The 22626-nt window shown below is 35.7% G+C and overlaps 1 protein-coding gene across 26 annotated transcripts in view; it reads right to left on the minus strand.

Annotated features, from left to right (window-relative positions):
- Positions 1–22626, minus strand: part of ELAVL2 (ELAV like RNA binding protein 2) — a 150780-nt gene that overhangs the window by 6874 nt on the left and 121280 nt on the right. For all 26 annotated transcript variants that reach the window (XM_036239019.1, XM_036239016.1, XM_016155714.2 and 23 more), the window contains 2 exons: positions 7087–7240; positions 3767–3992 (listed from right to left, as the gene is read on the minus strand). In XM_036239019.1, the coding sequence (XP_036094912.1) occupies positions 3767–3992; positions 7087–7240 (380 nt within the window). The remainder of the gene's footprint in view (positions 1–3766; positions 3993–7086; positions 7241–22626) is intronic.

A 22626-nucleotide genomic window follows, 5' to 3' on the forward strand; every position in this document is an offset into this window, starting at 1 on the left:
CAAACATTTTCCTATCATTAGGAATACAACTCGGAGTATAACTAGGCGAAATTTTGAATGGAACCATATATTAAGTAGAGCATTCCCATTTCAAAGCTAGGTATTTGTAAGTAGAGTATAAAAGGTACCTGCCTAGTTGCCAAGAAATTTAGCTGACAGACTATGGGAGGGCCCATAAGTAAGTAAACTGGAAAATGTAAATTCAAGTCAGAAATAAAAACATAAAGAGAGATTTAATGGGTGAGAAAACAAAACTTTGAACTGTAAAAATAATGGTTCTCAAAACCACTCCAAAGTGCCAAGCTCTGCTTTGAAGTTAAACCACAACAAGAGTATCAACTTACCCCCTTATCCAATTAGATGGTATCATCTGTCCTCTAAGAGAGAAAAAAATGATTCAGGAGAATTGATACCAGTTTCTTCCAAAAGGAAACTGTGATAGTGCAACCAGCAAATGCCTTAAATGCAACTCAAGTGCTGATTTAAATGGTTCCTTTAAAAATGCATAAAGGCTTACAGAAGTAGGCACACAGGCCATTAGACTAAATCACATTCAATAAAATTAAAGCTGCTCCACAAAAAGAGATGAAAAAATTTGGCTGAAAGTTCAATTCAGATACCATGTCCCAAGAATATACTTAAGGGCTTGATTTACCCTACCCATTCAAATAAATAAGAATGGTTTTATTTTAAATATTGTAGTCAATTAAATAAGCGTTATTAGATCAGCAGTGCTGATGTTAAAATAATTCTATTTCTAATTATTCGTATGGGTCAACTGTGTCATAAATCTCACCAGCCCACTTTTAAAGTGAACCCTTATTACATGGATTTTAATTTTTTTACTTTAAAAGATGTACATTTCATTAATATTAATATCTTTGTTATTACAATACTTAATAACTTGTATTTTCCAATCTCCCTCAACTCCCAAGGTATTATGACAACATAAAAGCACAGTGAGAAATTTTCTAAGTGTCTGCTGGAAGGTGACAAACTCAAGGCTTAGAGCATTAGGACACATTAGGGACAATATATTTATATAACAATTTGGACCTAGAGAAGAACAAAATCCTAACAAAACAAGCAAGTTCTTAATTCAAGAGTCTTTATATGGTGAAAGAAGATTCAGTTTTAATTCAACAGAAGTAGAGTGGGGAAGGGGGGGAATCAAGGTAATGACAGCTAAGTTTTTAAAGGTATTAAAAAGAAGGCAACCAAACACACACCAGGTTAAACCTGAACTCTAGAAATAAAGGCTCTCCACTGCTTCTCACATTCAGTCTAGATGAAATATCTTCACTGAGCTCAAATACTAGTACATAACTTACTATCTGGACAGAGATTATAGGAGGAAATGAGAAGTAGAGTGATAGAGACAAGAGTTAAATCTGAAAGAACAATGAAAACCTACCCCATTTTCTGAAATCAAGTTTCCTCTGTAACAGACAACTCATTCCCTGTTCACCATCCTCCCCCCCGCAACAAAAAAAGAAAAATTTATAGGAGTTACGGAAAGAAAGAATTTCAAAGTTAATAACATATGGAACTAAAAGATAAAAATGGAATGGGCAGAAGATATTTAAAAAGCTATTAAATTTAACCATCAGAACATCCTGTATAAAGTTTTAGCCAACTGCAAATAAAAAGCAGAGCACACAGGGAGGAGGCTAGATAAAAGTGAGAGCAGATACAGTAGTGACAACAACCTAATATTTGAGTCACTGACATGCCTAGCCATTTCAACAATCAGGAATTCTGTCATTTCAGTTCTTTTGCTCAATCTTCCTCACAATTCAATCTTAATTCTAAGAACAGATTTAATACTATCATAAAACAAAAACTAGAGCTTAAATCAGAAAACACCAAAAGTAACAATTTAAACTAACATAGCTCTCTACTAACATCATTTTATACTTCCACAGTTTTAAAATCGACAAGTTCAAAAAACTTTCCTCTAAGCTCAAAATTATTTTTTAGGCCCCAAAGAGCTCTGAAATTAACTGGATGAGCTGCCAAGGAAACACCTCTAAAATTCCTTTAAGCTTGTCTGTGCTAAATTTGCAAAAAAAAAATATTACATATTATTCACTTAAGTTGCCAGAGAAGAAACCTAAAAGCAGAGCTAAAAAAAAAAAGGCTCTGTGAGATTTCTTTCTCCCCAAGGGCAGCAAGCATCAAGCAGCCCCATGCAACTCTCCCTCCAGCTCAATCACCACTACCATCCACCAGTCAGAGGTGGTGTCAGGCAGTGTTTCCTTTCCGTCAGTGCTTTTTTACCTTACAAAGTTAAAGCACAGTGAACCCAAGGTTCAATCAACTGGTAGTCATCCAATTCCATCTGGAGCCTTTTGATAGTACTACCTCTTCTCCCGGAGCAAAAACCACCCCAAGTGGGAACTAAACACGGTGCTTATGGCAAATTTTTTTCTCAGACTTCAAGTGACACAGTTGAATCTTTTTTTAGGAGATATTTGACTGATTTTGTCCCCACTTTTTTTCTTTTTTAACATTCTAAATACCCCAATGAAAAGATGCATGTGATTTGAGCTCGAAAAGACATAATTCCTTATTAAGCTATAATTGTGAATTTATCTTTGGTATTAAATATTCCGCCCCAGCAAGGAAAGAAAGAAAATTGATATGCACTAATGATTTAAAAAACAAAACAGCATGGGGTTAGATGACATTATGGCTGCAGAACACCATAAGGCCAAAAAATGTTCTGGAAAATAAAAATCCAGTGACTTTGCTTTGTGTTCTGTTTAACATCATAAAGTCACTGCTCTCACATGAAAATTAGGGGTGTTTTTAAAATGATTCTTCATTTGGTTGCTACCTCAAGATTAGAATAAAACTTGAAAATTTGCAATATTTATATTTATCTATGAGATAGAACGTCTTTGCGCTACAGATACATGGTCATTCCATGGACTACACAGGGGTCTGACAACTACCACCCACAGGCCAAATCCAGACTGCCATCTGTGTCTGTACGGCCCAGGAGCTGAGAATGGTTTTTATATTTTTAAGAGTTGTTAAAAAAAAAAAATACATATAATGCAATGAAGACCATGGTCCACAAAGTTTAAAATATTTACTATCTGACCCTTTACAGTGAAGGTTTGCAACCACTATAAAAATTTAAAAAGAAGAGAGGGACCCATTGTAGAAATTTAATGTATTCAAATAGGTTATATATCTTTAATGGTGAACATATTATAAACCAAAGTAATGAAAAGAGCTTGACCTAAAAACTGAAAGAGAATAAAATTTTACTAAAAAAAAACTAAAAAGGGGAAACTGAGCACTGGAAACAGTTAAGAAGAACCCAGTATCCTGTAGGTCAGGGTATCTCAACCTTGACACTATTGATGTTTGTAGCTGGATAATCTGCTATTGTTATTGGGGGCTATATGAACACTATAAGATGTTTAGTCGCATCCCTGGCCTCTACCCACTAGATGCCAGTAGCACATCCTACCCAAGTTATGCCAACATAAATGTCTCTATACACTGCCAAATGTCCCCTAAGGGGAAAAATTGCACCACCACTGAGACTGGCTACGGTAGGTTATAGTCCTTTTGTTCGTGTCTTCAGTGTTAGCAAAAGACACTATTCCCCAAGTAGGTTTTCTCTGTGCCCATAAGCAAAAGGAAGAAAACAACAACAATAGCAAACCAGAGATTCTGTTAATAAAAATTCTGGACCATGAACCTGAGAGTTTTGAGTGTAGTTTGGGCACAAGATCCAGACCAGACTTACCTAAAACGCTGTGCCTGCTGAGCTAATGGTCCTGGATACCTTCTGTTTGGAGACTGGTACAGCTGCGAAAGGATGGCCTGATTGGTTTTTTGGCTTGGATTATTAGCAAACTTTACAGTGATTGGCTCTGTGGCACCAGGAGGTTTCTGGCCATTTAGGCCTTTGATAGCTTCTTCTGCCTCAATCCGCTTGTCAAATCGAATAAACCCTACACCCCTTGATATGCCTATGATAGATTTGGGTAAAAATTTAGAAGAGAGAGTGGAAAAAGAAGAGGAAAAGAAGAAAAGATAAATTAATTTTTCCTTCTTAAGAACATGTTTTCACATGTTTAACATTTACCACAAAATCAGAGGAAGAGAAAAGTTTTACCTTAACTAGTAGCAATTCAGTTTAGAATCACAGTTTTGTGTTTTTTTAATGCATGAAGTCACCTATTTAATTTGAATACCCATCATTACATGTCTATCAATAGCTACAAGTATGTCCATGTTTCCTCTCCTACTTCTTCTATTCCTCCCATACATTCTCTTTAATGTCAACAGCATGCCTGAATTTCATTTTTCAAATCATGCTACTGAACAAACAGCTCAGAAATGACAGGTACAGTGGCTCTCTTTCTTGTAACAAGGAGAACACAATCAGGCATTTGCTAAAAATGCTTTTTAAAAAAATGCTATAAACACAGGCACCGTGGTAGATTTATTTCAGCTAAATTTTTAAATAATAACATTCAGCTTTATATTATATAGGATACGGATTCTTTAAGAAAAATGTCTGAAGAAGCTTTTCTGATTCCCTAAAGCTTCTTCACTGCTTTAACTAACTATACTTTATTACAGAAATAATGTTATGTGGAGAAAGAGAGGTAAAAGAGGATCTAGATTTAAAAATAAAATAGAAGTAGAGCCTCAGAGCTTTTTGGCTTTAGCAAAATTATTCTGACTATGGAATGCCATTCCCTGTCTCATGTTCTCCTCACTCTGAGAGACAAGAATGGGCAAGCAGAGGGATGGCCAAATATCTGTCCGGCTTTTGAGAAATGGTAGCGGGAAACCCAGCTCACTCCACTTAATTAGCTTAAATGGGCCAATGGGGGTGGCCATAGCTGGCCATCACGAGATAGCAGTTGCAGGGAAACAGTTGGCAAGCAAACTGGTACTAGCAGTACCAGCTTGGGTCTAGTAGCTAGAAGTCTAGATGATTCAGAGTATGTCAATGAAGAAAATAATGAGAGGTTTTTGAGGAAGATAGGCTGAGAAAATACACTAGACCACCATGATTTATAGGAACTTTATAAAGAAAGAAAGGTCTACTTTCTTTACGATTAATACTGTGTGACTTCAATGGCTTAGAATTGTATTCTAACATAGATAAGGAATTTTCCACAGACACTTATCTCAGACAGCCCTATCACTTCACCTTTCCTATTTAAGCAATATCCATTGCACATTATTACCACCTGATGGCTGAGTTACAAAATTACAGGATTTTTCATTTCAGGTAAAGTGAATAATTTTGCCTTGAAAAGCTGTTGAGTATAAAGATGAAATGACAGCAAATTTATCCTTTTAGTTATCTACTAGCTCCTATTCAGAAATAACAATCCCTAGGACTGAACTGTTCTACAAGGAAAGTATCAGATTACCAATGAAATGGCCTCTACACAAGCTGAGTCATCTAAACTAGTAGACCTCAAACCTGAGCATGTATCAGAATAACCTAAAGGGCTTTGTAAAATGCCCACCCTCAGAGTTTTATTCATTAGGTTTCTGAGTGGGGCCAAGAATGTGCATTTCTAACACAGTTCCAGGAGGATGCTGATGGTGCAGGATCACACTTAAGAACCACTGACTAAACTAGTAGGTAACGACGTAGGTCTGCCTTGAGAGCCTAAGAACTCAGGATGGACTTAAGGTCAGACAAGGACCTTCTTTAACACAGGTGAAATTTACTCACAATTCAGAGTCTTCATTAAAAATGAATGAACTAAAAAGCATAAATGATATAAAAATAAAAAGGCATTTTTGTTGATTTAAAGAAATTTATCTGGATTGCTAAGCCTGGCTTTCTAACCCCGTAAGTCTGTGATAAAACACATGGTGATAGAATAAAGAGCATTATGAAATGCAGCTAAGAAGACAATATTTTTATATACCCTCACTGGACTAAACTTTCTCCATACAGCAAAACCTACAGACCATTCTCCCTAGCACATATATGATGATAGATATATTGCTCTATCCAGAACTCTTAAGTATGGTGCTTAGGCTCCTATGAGACTAATTAACAGCACAGAGGTGCATAACATGGGCTACTTCTGATCAAATTCAGATCAACTAAATTAATCTTCACTTGAATTAAAAACTTGGCCTGATTTTATTCTGTGGTTAATCCATCTCTTGTAAAGAAAAATCTGATGCTGCAGTATAGTATACAATGTATCTCTAATGATATTATATGAGAAAAAGAACAGGGAGAATGAAAGAGGGGAGAGAAGAAAGGAACACAAAGAGGAAAACTACCTATTTTCTTTTTTAAAAACCCACAAAATCTTAATGTGGCTGCTTGAGTATTTGCACTACAAGTGATTTTCCTCCCTTCTTGCCATCTCTATTTCGAATGTTTTTAAAAGAATAAGTATTGCATTTGTAATAGAAATATGTACTTGTACTTTATTTTTAAAATCTATAAGCAAATCTATAGTGCCAGCTTTTCTTTAAAAGCTTTGGCAGAAAGAGCTCTCCTTACAAACAAGTTTTAATAAACATATTAGTCTTCTCATTTCAGCTAACATAAAAGTTATATTAGGCATAAAATAAATGCTTAACATTCAAAATTTCAAACTTTTACACATGCCTATACAAGACAGCATGGACCTGGAAAACAGTCTTCACAGCAATTACCAGAGTGGCTGAAGTGTAATCCTCCTTTGGAGAACTTGCTGCATCTTGCTGCATTAAACTATGCTTTTTACAAAAATAAAATTGTTTATTAGTACTTTATAAGAAGGATGGGAGCTCTTTTCATGCAGCAGCTTGGAAATGAAGATTATAGCATCTGTAAATTTATTACAAGCCATGAAACAGGCTTCGAACCTGTACCTTCAGGGGGAAATGACTCAAACTCACCCACTATATGCCACAATCTATTTTTATCCATGCATATTTATGAACAATTCTAGTAGAAAATTGCATTTTCTGGCCCACATACACCTTTGATGTGTTCTAGAGGCAAGACTGCTATATGGGAAGGCAGAATATTTCACAATCCGCCAGTCAGAAAGTGTAAGGGATTGTCCAGGGCAGCTGCCTACTTACCAGTGACCTGGTCAACAAGAATACGAGAAGTAATAATGCGTCCATATTGTGAAAACAGCTGTTCTAACTCTTTCTGGGTCATTGTTTTCGGAAGACCACTGACGTACAAATTCGCATCTCTGATGGAAGCTGAACTTGGGCGAGCATAAGAAACCTGGTAAAGGAAAATAAAATTAAACATTTTTGCAAACATATATGTGAACTTGGTTACCTCCCTTCAGAAACGCAAACACTGCTTCAACTGAGTAGCTCCTCGGTAAAGAGCATACCACAAACATGGAAGTTAAAGCAAGCCCAGTAACTGTTTTACTCATTGCTGGAGAAATTCTGAACAAATGGGAAATGCCATGCTGCTGGGCAGAGAGAACATTTACCCCTATATTTATGAATTTCAAAACAGACCAGTAAAACATATAGTACAGTGCTACTTATGGTGACCCAGTGGCCCTCAATGAGCCTGAGTCCCTAAACTAGGGATTTAGGCTAAATCAAATAATGTAGCTTAAAGGCTCTAAATTCATCTATTTCTGTGACCTGTTTTCACGTCTCTCCCATCTCTGGGGGTAGTGATGCCACATTTCTAAACAATTTACCCTATTACCAGTAAGTAAATCCTTTTGATTTATTCAAAAACAGCTTTCTACCCCCTGTCATCCTCTGTCTACTGTCTTCATGCCCACAAGTCTTTTACACCTTAATTTCAAAAGATTTTAAGTCCCTTTAATTGACTTTACCTGCCATTTTATGTACCCTTTCAGAAAAGGTGCCTACTTTTTAAGATACAGTATCCCAAAACTCCACAAGAATGGAAAACAAAGTAAGTCCGAGTGTATTTGTTATTTGTTTATAATCAACATTCTTTATGTAAGTTTCATGTGGGAAGGAACTACAGCTGTCTCTCTTGGATATATGTGCATCTTCAATATCTTGGCACATAATAGGTGCTAGAATATTTGCTGTATAAAGACACTCTAATACCCCATAATCCCATAGGTCCACAACAGCTTACTGGTCCACAGCATTTAAGGAACAGTTCATCAAATCATCTATATCTTGCTCAAATTGTAATCAGTGGCTTTTTGCCTGCAAACTACCTCTGACCACATTCTCTTTAGTTTAAGTTCTTTTGGACTATCTGCAAAGAAAGAAATTTCACAATATATGATAACTTCTGCCTGCTGATTTTATCCATTAGTATTTGTTACTCTAGTTCCTTGCTTATTAATTTTTTTCAATTTAAACAGCTTTTGATATAAAATATCTTCTCCATGGTTTAAATTATGCCCATAGCTTTGTTAAAAGTATTTTTTGTTAATTTGTTTTTTTTGCCTCTCTCCTCCAAAAAAAAGCAAGCCAGGTTTCATACTACCTCATAGAGATCTTGTTGTCTTTCACCCCTTCCCTAATAGAGTCAGCATTTAACATTCTTATCCTTTATTCAGTAAGTTTGTTTTTTAACAAGTGAACATACATGTTGTAGCAAAGGGTCCATTTGGAAGTTGCATTAGCACTATCCTGTTCTACAGACAAGAAATTCGGAATAGTGGTAGAGAGGAGACAGATAACTATTCATATACTACTTTTTCCTTTATGCCACCACCCTTAAGAACAATGAACTTAAGAAACAATAACTTGGAAAACTATAAGTGAAAAAATTAAGTCTCTTTACTGAAAAATGAAGGAGACGAAGAAATAATGAAAAATTCCAAATGATCACCAAAATAATTTGAATGGAATCTAGTCTTGGGACTGCTATAAGCTAATAAAAACATTAAGCCAATGAATTATATACATATATAGCTAATTTCTTTTCTAAAATGTAATTCTCAATTATTTGGGTAAGCTAAAATTCCACCACTTGGACTACCTTGATATCTAATAGACTCCAGGGCTTTATTTCAGTAGGCAGGGAGCTCTCAGCAAGTCAGCTGTTAGTGTGCTCTAGAACATGTGAATGAAGTGTTCCTTTTATGAAGAGTCCCTTCCCATGAGCACTGAAAAGTGTATACACACTCTCAAAGTTAGGAGGCTAACTTCCTCTGACTGATGAAGCAGGAAGTAGGGATGGGCGGCCTCTCCATGAGCTCAAGTATGGCATGAAATAATTTAACAGTCTTTTAAGGTGACAGCTCTATAACCAATGTGCCTGGCCTCAAAATTAGGCTCAATTTGTTAAGGGCTCTGTGAACTTGGACAAATTCTTTAAGCCTATTACTACACAGCTGTACCTTTACATTGTCATTAGGAATAATTAAATAATCTGTAATATACATAAAATGCTGAGCACAGAACCTAAAAACCTAGGTGACTATATATAAATATTATTTGCCTCTGTATGCATTTGAAAAAGTAGGTAAAGACCCAGACTATTAAACTTGAGAGTAACCTGAGTCCATTACTGTGTTCCAGAATAATTTACTCATGCAGTGACATTTACTGCTTTGTGCATTTCAGAGGAGTGTGGGTGGAGTGTTTTAAAAGTTATCCGAAAATATATTTAGGAAAACGGGTTTATATTTAGTGCTTATATAAAAGCTTTGAAAACATACTTGGGTCAGTTATGTTATCTGCTTTTATTTTTCCCTCAATGTCTGGTCTTCGGTTCACATTGCTTTTTTTAATTCACAGCTTGTATTGACTATATTATCTTATTTTCTGTATTCTTGATGCTCTGAAATGTAGGGTCTGAATCCTGGAGAGACTGTCTCTCCCCAGGAATAATTCCTAGAGATAGTCAAGGACTCCCCTGTGAGCACACCTTTGATATACAAATCAACTACTCCAGAGTCCACACCCCTATCTCCTTTAACAAACTTCCACATACCCAGCCAATATTCCCCCTTTCCTGCATCATGCCAGGGACACGTACCAGACAACTAGGGCCCAGCCTAATAGCCCAGGGCCCTCCAACGTTTTTCAAACTATCCAGGGCTAAGCTTACTCGGCATACTCTTCCCTGCCTTGCCCTTTCCTTAAGATTCTGGGCCATGATATGCCCTCTCCCCTCCACCTCCTGACCATTCCTGGTGCTTCCCCATGTGGCCCTACACGGCATGTTGTGCCTCCTGTTACTAGAGATTTGTGAGTATAAACTTGATCCTAACAATAATTTCCACACCTGCAGGTCTTACCATACCTGATTAAAACAAATCCTGGGTACATTTTAGACCACAGACATATTAAAAGGGATCCAAGAACAAACCTTCCCAAAATAGTATTTTTCAGTAACTCTATTAATGAACTGGTTCCTATCACTACATGCAGGACAGAGGTGAATAAATTGTAAACTCACAGAGGTAAAATTAAGATTTCCACTTAACTCACACTTAGGACCTTCTGAGACTTCATTTGAAATCATTTTCAAATACAGTATTTTGTCTGTGCCTCAGAACAACCCTGTGAGGTAGGCAGGGCACATACTAGTGTTTTATTGCTGGGGAAATGGGTTATAGACAAGGAAAATAACATGCTTAAAGTTATACACAGTGTTGAATTCTGGATTCAAATTCTGATCTTCTGACACCATGTTCTCATCTACTTGTCCAGTTTTCTTGCCACAATACCACACTATAGTAAACTAGCTTATCAGTGCACTTGTTCTGAGTGTTAAGAAAAATTAAATGAATCTTGGTTGTGTCTCAAACACATTAGTGAAACTGAACACAGCAGAAAATAGAATGGCACTAGAGTAATTTTATTTTCCATTAAATTTTTTTAAAAGTAATTTTTCCCCAAGAAAGAATGAGTGGCCACTAATTGCAATTAACTAGAGAAACTGCACATTATTAGAATTTTGAAATTAGTTTTACTACTAATCCTTAAAATGTAATTAAATGAGTAATGTGCCACCCTTGCCTACTTCCCAAAAAGATATAAAGACAACTGTCCTCCTCCCGGACCTGTATGTATCACCCTTGCACCTTTGCTGTTTCTAGAATTAAAGCGGCTCCCTTTCCCTTATTCTATCAAAGATATCACTGTCATCAACATCCTCATCTTCTACCTTAAAGGCTTATAAACAGAAAATGTACTCTCAAACCAATGTAGGGAAGAAAATTTGCAGTGAGATAAGGATTTGCACTTTGGAGATTCAAATCAGTTTCTAGAACAAATTTTGTACATGGCAATTACCAGCAACCTTCTCCATTCTGATTTTTTCTGTGAACTTGGAGCTTGTACTGGTTGGTGTCTTGTTTAATATTCACCTAGATCACCACTCTTGAGCTGTCTTAAACCTCGAAGTGTTAAGTCTAACCTTGTGGTTCTTCAAGGCTAAAATCCTTTGGAGAAAACTCAAGAGATCATTTGTTTTATAGCAAATTCTGTATTGAAAACTTCAGTACAGTGAACCTTCAGGACACATCCGTCCCAGTGGGGTCGAAATAGCCTCTTCCTTCAACAAGTGCGAGCAGTTCTCCAATCTACATTCTCTGGATTAATAGATGGGTTTGAATTTTTAAATTTTCACTGCCATTTAAACAGGTGAATATTTAATGCTTGAGAAACAAGGTTATGAAATGTCAAAACTACTAAGTGAAGGATCTAATTTAAGAGGCAGCCAGAGCCTGCAATTTAAATATTTAAAGATGATACCAGGAGTACAACACTGAACACCAATCTACTCCAATGATAGCTATTTAAAACTCAGGTATATGCTGGAATTTCTCACAACCTTACGAGAGATATAATAAACAAAGACAAGCAATATTGAGATTACTTGAGGGGAAAAGAAGAGAGGCAGTCAGAAGTACCAGGCAAATACATGCTCTAGCCAATGGCTTCTCAAGCTGTTCTTCACAGATGAGATCGGAATGGACAAAATATAGATAAACAGATTTATTGAAGTAATTAGATCTTGAAAATGGAATAGTTTGCAACAGAGTATTTCTTGTAATTAAAAACTCATTTCTTCATCAGCCACTAAAACTAATTATACATTAAAAATTCAAGGACAAGTAACACATAAGGAAGAATGAGTTATCAAAACACAAGTTAGTCAAAATACACAGAAAGGAAACAGAAATATCTATGAATAAGAACTGGTACTTTATTAAATGTACATAGTCAAGTTTAAGACCCCTGTACATCACTTTCAATATAAGCCCATTTAAATGCTTTACTCCCAAAATATAACTGCTTTCATTTGATTCATCAACAGAAAGATCAGTGACAGTGGACACTAATACCAAGAGATTAAGGTGATAAGGTCTATAAATGAACAAAGCAGATCCCTCTTTATTAAACTAAGGGCATTTGAAAAATATCCCACTGGCAAGATCACCACTGAACAACTTCTATCGCTTGACAATTACTGACCCAGGAACTACAAACATTCTGAAAATTAGATACTTGCCACTTCAGACTTTTTGAAAAGCTTCATTCAATCTCTCCAGCTGAAAGAAGTGGACAAGGTCATAGTTATGACTATTTAAACAGAGTTAATTGCTGTTCATATCAAAAAATGGAGTCTTGATGGGACTATCTGAAAATGACACTATCACTAAATGAAAGTTAGCTCTGACTCTGGTAGGCAGTAACAAAGGTCTTGTGATAGCATCAAGGCTTTACAGACAGGCGACTACAGTAGATCCTCCAAAAGAACTCAGAAGTAAAGTACACAGAAGGATGTGATCTTTAACCACAATTCAGGCCACAGACCTCAAAATTCACCCAAAAGAAAGAAGTGTACTTTGATCTATTTCTAAATGCAAAACCCTACTAGGAACAGGATTCAAAAACACATCAAGGCGTATACATCAGGCTTTGTGCAAAGACAGGCCATGTTTCACTAAGGGCTGCCAATGAGTAAACCTAGAGAACAGAATATATTGAAATTAAGTCCATCAGAAATTAAAGAATACCTCTAGCAATGGTTTTAGAGCTCAAAGGAATAATCACACCTAACAGGAGGCTTAGAGAAGGTATAATAGATTAGGGCAGTTACCTTTAATAGATATCCCATGACACATAATTTAGAAAACTATATCAATAGAAAATACATATGGAATCTCAAATTTCATTGAGACTAGCTTGTCAAATTCTTTAAGTCTACATAAAGATTGTATTAATTCAAGCAAATAGTTCAGAGATAACCACAGAATATAACTGATCACATTATTCTCTGCTTAAATTCCTTCAGGGGCTCCCTAATGCTGTAAGATTAATTTCAAATGTCTTAGTCCTTTATGCTCAGGACACTGACTACATTTTCTATATAAACACACACAACTTTCAACAGTTTTCCAAAGCTTCCTGCTCTCACTTCCCTGTCTGTGTCCAAAGATACCAATCAAAAAGTTGGGTAGAGGATTCGGGAGCCTTGAATCTTTGTCAAGCAGTTTTCCTTCATACCACTGGCTGCAACAGAGAGTCTGAAATCATGCACGTTTTCAGAAAAATGACAGTTATTGGGAGGATAATCAGACATTTACAAGGAAATACCAGAAGAGATATGTAAGACAAACCTTAGATTTGCCGAATGTTTTCTTATATACACATAAAAAAATCTAAAATACACCAAAATGTGTCATTCCTTTATGACAGTTACTGTGTTTCTTCTACTAGTAATGCCTGAGAATTATATAGGAGATGTTTAGAAAAAATCTGATAAGAGTGGGGAAAATGAGAGGAGAGGAAGGAGAGAGAGAGAAAAAAATCAAACTAAGAATCTTGAGACTAGTGCCTTATACCAATTAAACTAAAATGTACCTAGAATAGTAATATCTTAGGTATTAAACATGACTTGTTTTTTTTTTTTAATTGCATACTATTTAACAGAAAGGGAAAACAGTAACTGGTTGTTTCAAACTACAGAGACTTCTCAGCTTCACATCATGTTCAAGTTTTAGCGTAACACCATGAAATAATCTTCAAGGCAGGTGATTCTTATATTCAACTTAAAGATGATTACTAAAAATAAATAATGTCATAAGTTATCATAGATGACATTGTTACAAGTAATACTAAAAGTACTGAATAGCCACAGAAAAACAAAAGTATTCTGGTTATAAGATTTGTACTAAGCAACTAATTATAAACCGGGAACTTGACAAATTAGATTTTCTTTTTCACACATCTTAAATTCAGCCTCTGAAAAACTACACAGGGCAAAATTTATTAAATGCTACCCCAAACAGTTTCATCTATGTATCTCAAATTAGGGTCCAAATAGGCTGCTCTAACAGACATCTTCATTTTTTGTTGGAGTATTGTAGTTAGCAGATCATATCTGCCCTTTTATTGTTGCTTCTGCTTTTCTGCAGTACACAGTTGGTTCAACATAGGGTCTCATGCTGATAAAGACAAATAGGGAGTCCACAGTAGAGATACTCTTGAAATGCAATTTGAGAGAGACTACAAATGCCTTCCAAATTCCTGAAGACCTCTGCACATAAAGAATTTAACAAAAAAATAAAACATAAGCAGAGCAATGGTATGAATATGGCATCTGGAGGAGGGGGCGGTGGTGGTTAAATCAAATCTACTACTGCTGTGGTGGTGGATTAGTCATTCCAAGGTCTAAGCAGGAATCTGTCAGTCAAAACGTTCCATATTCCATTTCCAATCCTGTACCTTCACTTAGCCCATTAAAATTTTAGAAAGAAATTACACTAACGTGGCGCACACACACAAAAATAGATGGGAGTTTTAGCTGTAACTGGCAGAGTCCATTCCTACCCTCTCTGCCTTAGAAGTGTCAGTAGTGGTTAAGAAAGCAGACTGCCTGACTTTTAACATTAAAAATGAGAAATGATCTTGTATTTATTTGGTCACATAATCTACAAATATTAAGTAAACATGAATAGGAAGCAGAAGAGAATGCATTATTACCAGTGAAGATCTGGCTATAAGAGAGCATACGGTGAACGAGTGGTCAGAAGTTAATACTTGTACAGAGCCCTCCAAAGTTAAGGAGTAAAATCACAGGGCAGAGAATCACACAGAGCAGGGTCCAGGAGGTGGCTCTGTTGCTTACCAGGTATATAACTTGGGAATAATTTCCTTAGGTTCTGTGACGCCTCTATTTCTTTATTTATAATTCGATATATGGTAGTCCTTACCTCACAGGGACCTTACAACAATTAAATGAAATAACAAAACAATTAGCACAGAGCTGGAAAACCATAGTAATGTTTCAGTAATATAATGATTTCATGTATATAAAATTATAACAATGTAGATAATGTATGATAGCCACTAATATTTATTAAGTGATTTCCATATGCCAGGCACTATTCTGGGTATGTCACATATATTAATTCAGCTGACCCTCACAACAAGTGTGTGAATTGAATAAAATTCCCAGTGTCCCCAATTTATGGAAGAAAAAACTCAAATATTACTATTATACTGAGATCAGATAAGAAGACTCAGAGAAGGCGATTTGGCACAAAGATGTATGTACTTTAACAGAAAAACAATTCAAAGATTAAATAAGGCTTTTTCTAAATCCATGGCAGTTATCAATATAAATTCTTATATTATTACATTACAATGCAATTTTTAATTATAATGTGTAATTACAATAGTACAAAGTATTTCAAGTGTTTTATAAGATGGTGGCAGATGAGTGTGCTGGAAAGCATGAAGCATGAGGAAAAGGCTATCTGTCATACAGTCAATGCCCAAAATCTTTAAATGGGCTGATACAAAAGGTCAACTCAATTTTATTTCTCCAATTAATCTACCACATATTAAATGTTCCCACTTCCTCATTCTCTCACAGAAATCTGCTAGAGCCTAAAGTGAGAGGCAGGATGAGAAACGGGGGATACTTTTTGGGGAGACAGTGGTAGACATGAATAAAAATGGACTTCTTGAAATAGCACCTAATTTCAGATTAGAGTTACATGTAGGTTTCTGATGTGGAATGGGCTACAAGTTACCATGCAATCAGTGCCTAGTAACAATGTAATTTCATAATATAAGAAATACTAAGAAGGCTACACTAGTAGGTAGTACTATAAATTTTTCATTTTACACACCTTCATTAAATATACTACGAGGGCATTAGAAAGACTTAAAGAAGGGAAATCTCAATACTTAGTACTCAACACTCAGATGTGGTTGGGGCTTCTTCCACATTGCCAGAGTAGCAGACTGCCTCCATGCCTCCTCCCAGGGTAACAGTACTGTGATTCATTTATAAAGCTCTTGTATGATTAAGCTTTATTCTCCTAGAGGGTTGAAACTAATTCTTATATGTATGTTGCTCCCCCCTACCCCACCCCACCTCCCTACACACACACACATCAAGTAAACACTACAATTCCTGTTCAGTGAATATATTCCACGGCCTCCTGCTGGGACTATTCCTGAAGTACCTCTCAGGCAAGATGATTAGAAGGTGTGATGCTTGTCCAAACAATCTGGCTTTTTATGCTTCATTGGAAATAATACAAGTTAAACTGGCTTACAGAAAAAATAGATGTACTCATCCAATTCTTTGAAAGCCATTCTCCAGTAATGGCTTAAAGGTTTGAGATTCTGAAACTTGATCAGATGCAATCTCCAACAAAAGCCACACTATCAAAATACCTATCGCAACTTACCTCTGAAAATAAACTTAAAATAGAATTTACGTAGTATTTGAGCATCTAATATATCTAAGGCACTGTCAACAAATTAAAATGCTGAGTTAGAAAGTTAATTTTAAGGAAAGAATACACACCACCTGGTACATGTAAACTGGAGCTGTTTGAGAATAACAGCCAACTAGCACTGCTTAGTAATGTGTGGAAAAAGACAAAGGTTCTCAACAAGCCAATTCTGGTGAGTTGCACATCCTAGGGCTTTCATGTACTTCTTTTATCTAAGGTTTGAGAGAGAGAGAGAAAGAAAATCTATGAAAGAAAGAGACAGATGATAGACAAAGACACAGGCTGAAGGACATTATAAAGAAAATCTAAAAGGATAATAGTAGTTATATCTTCATTTAATATAGAAAAGAAAAAGCAGCAGGTAAGTCCTTTATGCATCTTTCATTTGATCATCTTCAATGCATAGTAACGCCTACCAGGAAGTGACAGAGTTTCACTTAAATTTGTGAAGTTTTCCATCTTTGAGCATATAAAGCAGGTTTCTACTATTTCTTATAACGATATATAGACACTTCCTCATTCAGAATTTAGAAATAAAGCATAAATATTCTGTGAGGTCCTCTGAAGACAAAGATGCCTGCCCTCAGAGAGTGGACTACAAACAAGAGAAAGATAACCTGCAGTGAAAAATAAGTGCTTTTATGGCCAAATCAAACTTGGTAAATAATAACAGTGACATAGAGCAGTATAAAGGCACAGAATGACCCAAAGCAACAGATAAGAATGAGAGTCAAGGATAAAAAGCCCTGTTGAACCAAAATAAAATTTTCTGTAAGACAATGATAACATCGGAATTGTGAGATGAGGCAGATTCTAGGGCCCTTAAACTTGAGAGTGAAGCTTTTATGAGTAGGGGAGTGACAGCATACAAAAATGTGTATGTCATACACCTTTTATACTATGGATATAATCTTCCCATCATATGCTAGGTAAGGAGAACAGTTAAAATCAGTGTGGCAACAGAAAAGCTAATTTAAATACCATCTACAATAATTTTCCTTTTTTTTTTTTTGGTAACTAGATGAAAAACTGCCTTGGTACAATGTTTATTCAAGATATCCAAGTCTTATTTGACCTAGATAGATAGATAGATAGATAGATAGATAGATAGATAGATAGGGGGTGGGGGGGAGAGAGAGAAATGAAAACACAATGATCCTATCTCTGTGTGAACACTAAATACGCCAGAGAAAAATTTCACCTTGGTACCATTTGTAAATATCTTAAATGAGTCTCATAGGTCATCATAGATTTTTACCTAACAAAGCAGATACGGGTCCATGAACTAATGAATAAATCTGTATAAAATTCATCCTTATAGTTCCGTCTTATAAATTAGATCTTCACTAAAAATGGATAAATGTAAAGTAAAGGTCTAGGTTTAATCAAATTTTTCTACCAATCATTTATATATAGTTATTACTTAATAAAAAAAGTATATTTTATAGTTTTCAGATGTAAGTTTCCTCTAAAAAGTACACGTCACATAAAGGCCTCTCGGTGCCTTTGGATGAGATATTTCTTCATGTGTTTATACCTTTCTTCTTTCTCTGCCTGATAAAACCTATTTTGTAAAATCTTATCACCTTTAAAACTATCACAGAAGCCTCTAAACAGCCAGTGACATATCCACTTGCACTGTACTCTTCGTTCACTTATCACACATCCAAATAATGATCATATAACTGCTGTCTCCCGTAGTACATAAAGACATCAAGGACACCACCACATCTTGTTGTACTTTAGCACTATTCCAACATTTAGCAAAGCTGACTCGTATATACCAGGCACTCAAAATGCTTGCAGAATTAAGAAATTTTTAAATTCCTCACAAGATATTCCCTGTCCAAGACTGTATAATCATGATCGCACAGTCTTAAAAAGCAATTAGCAATGAAATGATTTTTCAGTATTAGGTTTGTTATCTTTGCTCTTTTGAGGGAGGTGAGAGAAAGGGAAAGGTAAAAAAAAGAACATGAATGACAGACATAAATAACTTTCAGAGCATATGATCCTCCCTACAAACTTAAATACTGGCCATTGGTCTAATTATGGCTCCATATAATGTAATAAGGCCCTAATGAGATGGGACTCTTAAATAATCAGTTCTACTAAACTTTTAGTGAACATTAAAAAATTATTCATCAAACTTCCAAATGAAAAATTTTAGCAATCTTTCTCTTTTAAACAAAGGATATTTTATTTCCACAATCCCCCTTTAAACACCTATTACAAATGTAAAACATTCTTCAACACATGCTTACACAGGCATACCTGATTTTATTGCACTTCACTTTATTGTGCTTCACAGATCTGCATTTTCCCCCCCATAAATTGAAGGCAAGACCCTCTTCCAGCAAAATAACTACTACTAATTTTATTGCAATGGTCTAGAACCAAACCCATACCTGCGAGGAGTACCTGCATTACAAATAAACTACAATAGCCAAGAGTCAGTATTTTCAGGCCTGACTTGACCCAACCATCAAGTACCTAGTACGTACGTGTTTATGTGTATGTGTATATACATAAGAGCACAAAAACATTAGGAAACCAACTCTCTTTCAAGGGTAGTCTGTCTGGTTAGCCTCAATCAGTACAAACTATACACCATTAAAAAAAAACGGGCAGTAACAAGAAATACTTTAGATTGCCTATGGCATGTATTATATCATAAAAAGAAAAAGGGACAATAAAAATGTTATAAGTCCTCCCCAGAGCCAAAGAAAGTTTTACCTACACATATTTTATGAACCTGACATAAGTTATACAACTATAAAAATTTTATTCAACAGATAATGTTTTTTAAAAACCCTGAAATATTACTAAATGTTTTATAACTTCAAACCTACCAAGATACTTTTCTCTCAACATGATTAGACCTTAGAGAATAATCACAGGGAACGCTTTTTTAAATGAATTGATTTGTAGGACTAATAGTCTCATTCAAAGACAATCCCTCATTCTCCAAATATCTATTAGACACCTGAGCTACATATTCCCCCAACTTTAACAAAAAGTAATTACTGTATTCCTAAAGGCTTTTGTATGACAGCTCTGAAGATTTTACAAGAGTTTTAAGGAAAACACCAACAAACTGAACTTGACACAATGAAGAGACCGTATCATTCACTGCCATTCACAGAACTACAGAAATTTAAAGAACAGCAGTAAGGAGAGAATAATCACCTTTACCTCTGTTGCAAGACAGTGCTCTCCTGCTTTAGATGTGTGGAAGCACCTCACTTTACCTTCAGAATCCATTCCTGCAGTATTTAATTACACTGTCGGGAGCACAGAATTGTCTGGCACTGTGCCCTTTCTCTGGGTCTTGCTGATTGATAGCATCAATAACATTCACTGGCTGTAATTAAACCGCCAAATAGTATCCCCTTTGCCACTTGGTAGATCAATGTTCTTTAATACTCAGAGAACAAAGTACAAAGGTGAGAGGGGTGTTTTTAGCCCTCACCTTCACAGTTCATTTGACTTTGTGCACCAGAATAGTTTGCAGACAATGCATATGTCACGATTCCCCCAAGACACTGGTTAATTTAGAAAAACTAAGGAAAATTCTGCAAGTTGGTGATGATTACTTATTAAGTCATTTTTGGAAATCTGAGCAGAACAGAGACAGTCTAAGCCATTTGGCAATATCATACACAGCTTTCACATAGTTTAGGGCAAAATTCAGATTATAGATCAAAAGATGTATAAATTAAGGTGGCATACAATAAATTTAAAAAATATATAACATGCTATGTGGGGGAATTCTTAAGACAATAGAGCAAATTCCCACTTATTCAAATCCTGACTATAAATTTCAAATATCCAGGTACTTCTACGGAGAGGTGTGGTTAGGAGCCTGTAAATGTGAGTTAGATTTTAATTGCCTTGCAAAAACTACTTTCATAATCTAAGGATTCCCAACCATCTTGGATCATACTCAACTCCCAATCTCTACACTATAAAATAGCCATTTTAAATAAGTGGGCCCCAGAACTATACTGCAAATTCCTCATTCTCAGAATTGAATATTAAATGATGGTTTATGTAACTGCAATGCTAAAAGTATTTAATGACATTCAAATGCTCTACAAATGAAAAAATTGTGTGTGTGTGTGTATTACTTTTTAGGTAAATTCAGTACTATATTTATTAAAAATACATCTGTTAATCATAAACATTCCAGATGGTTTATGATAGACATCACAAACGAAAATCTTATTTACATATACATTCGTTTTGAAATAAGCACCCCAGACCTACTCAAATGCAAATCATTAAGGTCCACTAAACAATGGTTCTCAGGTCAGACCATCATCACCTGTTAAGAATTACCTGCAATGGCTGTTAAAATACAATTTCCTTGGCTTCCCTCTGCTGTTAATCAGATACAGTAAGTCTTGACTGAGGTCCAGAAATCTGCATTTTATCAACTATCCTACCCCAATGTTTCTGATAAATATTAGTTTTGGCAGTTCCTTAGATAGAGGAATTCAAACAGGTAATTCTGAGGAGAATTCGGGTTCCCTCGAGAGCTCATAAAAATTACAGATGACAAGCTCTCCTCCTTGCCATCCATCGATGTTGGTTTCTTGGTTTCCAAATGAGTAAGACAATTTCATAGGTATTTTCAAAATGAAGTATGTGTGAATATAAATCACCAACAAATACAGTAATATGAAAGTAAAACAAAGCTCATAAAACCCATTCAAAGGTATAGTCAGACTGGCTGGATGTGGCTCAGGTGGATCAGGGAACATACCAGCTTGGTCCATCTCTGCAAGAGGCTGCTGTGCTCCATTCTGAGGTTAGAGCTTTCTAAGCATGTGAACAGGATCGTTTGGGTAAAGCAAGCGGGAATCATTGAATATCTAAATAGTCATTTAACAAAATCTTTGGAAACGAAAGCTTTTTCTGAATTATTTGTTTCTAGGACCAGGCTCTGCTTTTCCTTGCCCTTCCTGCTGCTCACCTGAAGGTCATTGCAAGATTCATTAGCAACCCCAGAACCTATGCAGGAAGGATTAAACGTCTCATTCCTGTGGGAGAAGGTAAACTTATACTAATTGACCACAAAACAAATCACATTAGCATGACCTGTTTTTTTTTTTCAAAATCCACTTCTCTGTAAGATAACTATAGCAATTTGATAAAATAGCTACAGTAATTTTTTAAATATCCAACAAAATTAAATCAAAGAACTAAATATTGTGACTACTTCAGAGTAAAAGTAGCTTTTTAATTCCTCCCTAACTAGATTTCTAAAATACAAATTTAATATAGATAAGACTGAAAAACAATTGAATATTCTTGATCTCTCTCTGAAAGTAACAGGTCAGCACAAATATTTCCTACCTCCAGATATTAAGCAAAACGTTTCACAATAACTGTGTAGCCTGGTACCATCTCCACCATTTTATAAGTGAGAAAAGTAGACCAAGAGCACAAGAGCAAAACTCAAATCCAGGACTTGTGACGGAATCCTAACGCAACATTCAAAGGGGTTTGTCACAGAAATGGGGGCGAGGAGGTAGACAAGCAGCAGATTTCCTGTATTATTTTCAAAATATGTATACTCCTCTCCCTTACTTGCCCAAGAAACTTCCTGAAGTAAAAGCTCCACAAGTAATTCTGATGTAGTACTAAAGGCAATGATGGGAAAATCTGGCAGAGGCAGGAGTAAGAGAAAATGGACATGTGCTTTTCTAAAGAGACCACCACAAATGTAGAGACAAATACACTTTTCTGTTATTTTTAAACTAGCACCTATGACTCGCAAGAACCTGCCAAAAAAAAAAAAAAATCTTAAAGAATGGGAAATCTCCTATAAAAACAGATTCAGAAAGTTACTATAACAACTCTTTTACTGTCAAATTACCACTGAAATACTTGACTCAATGTTAACTCACCTATTTGCTAAATATGATCTCCAGAT

This window comes from Rousettus aegyptiacus, unplaced genomic scaffold, assembly GCF_014176215.1.
Source record: "Rousettus aegyptiacus isolate mRouAeg1 unplaced genomic scaffold, mRouAeg1.p scaffold_m13_p_3, whole genome shotgun sequence".
Taxonomy (NCBI): Eukaryota; Metazoa; Chordata; class Mammalia; order Chiroptera; family Pteropodidae; genus Rousettus; species Rousettus aegyptiacus.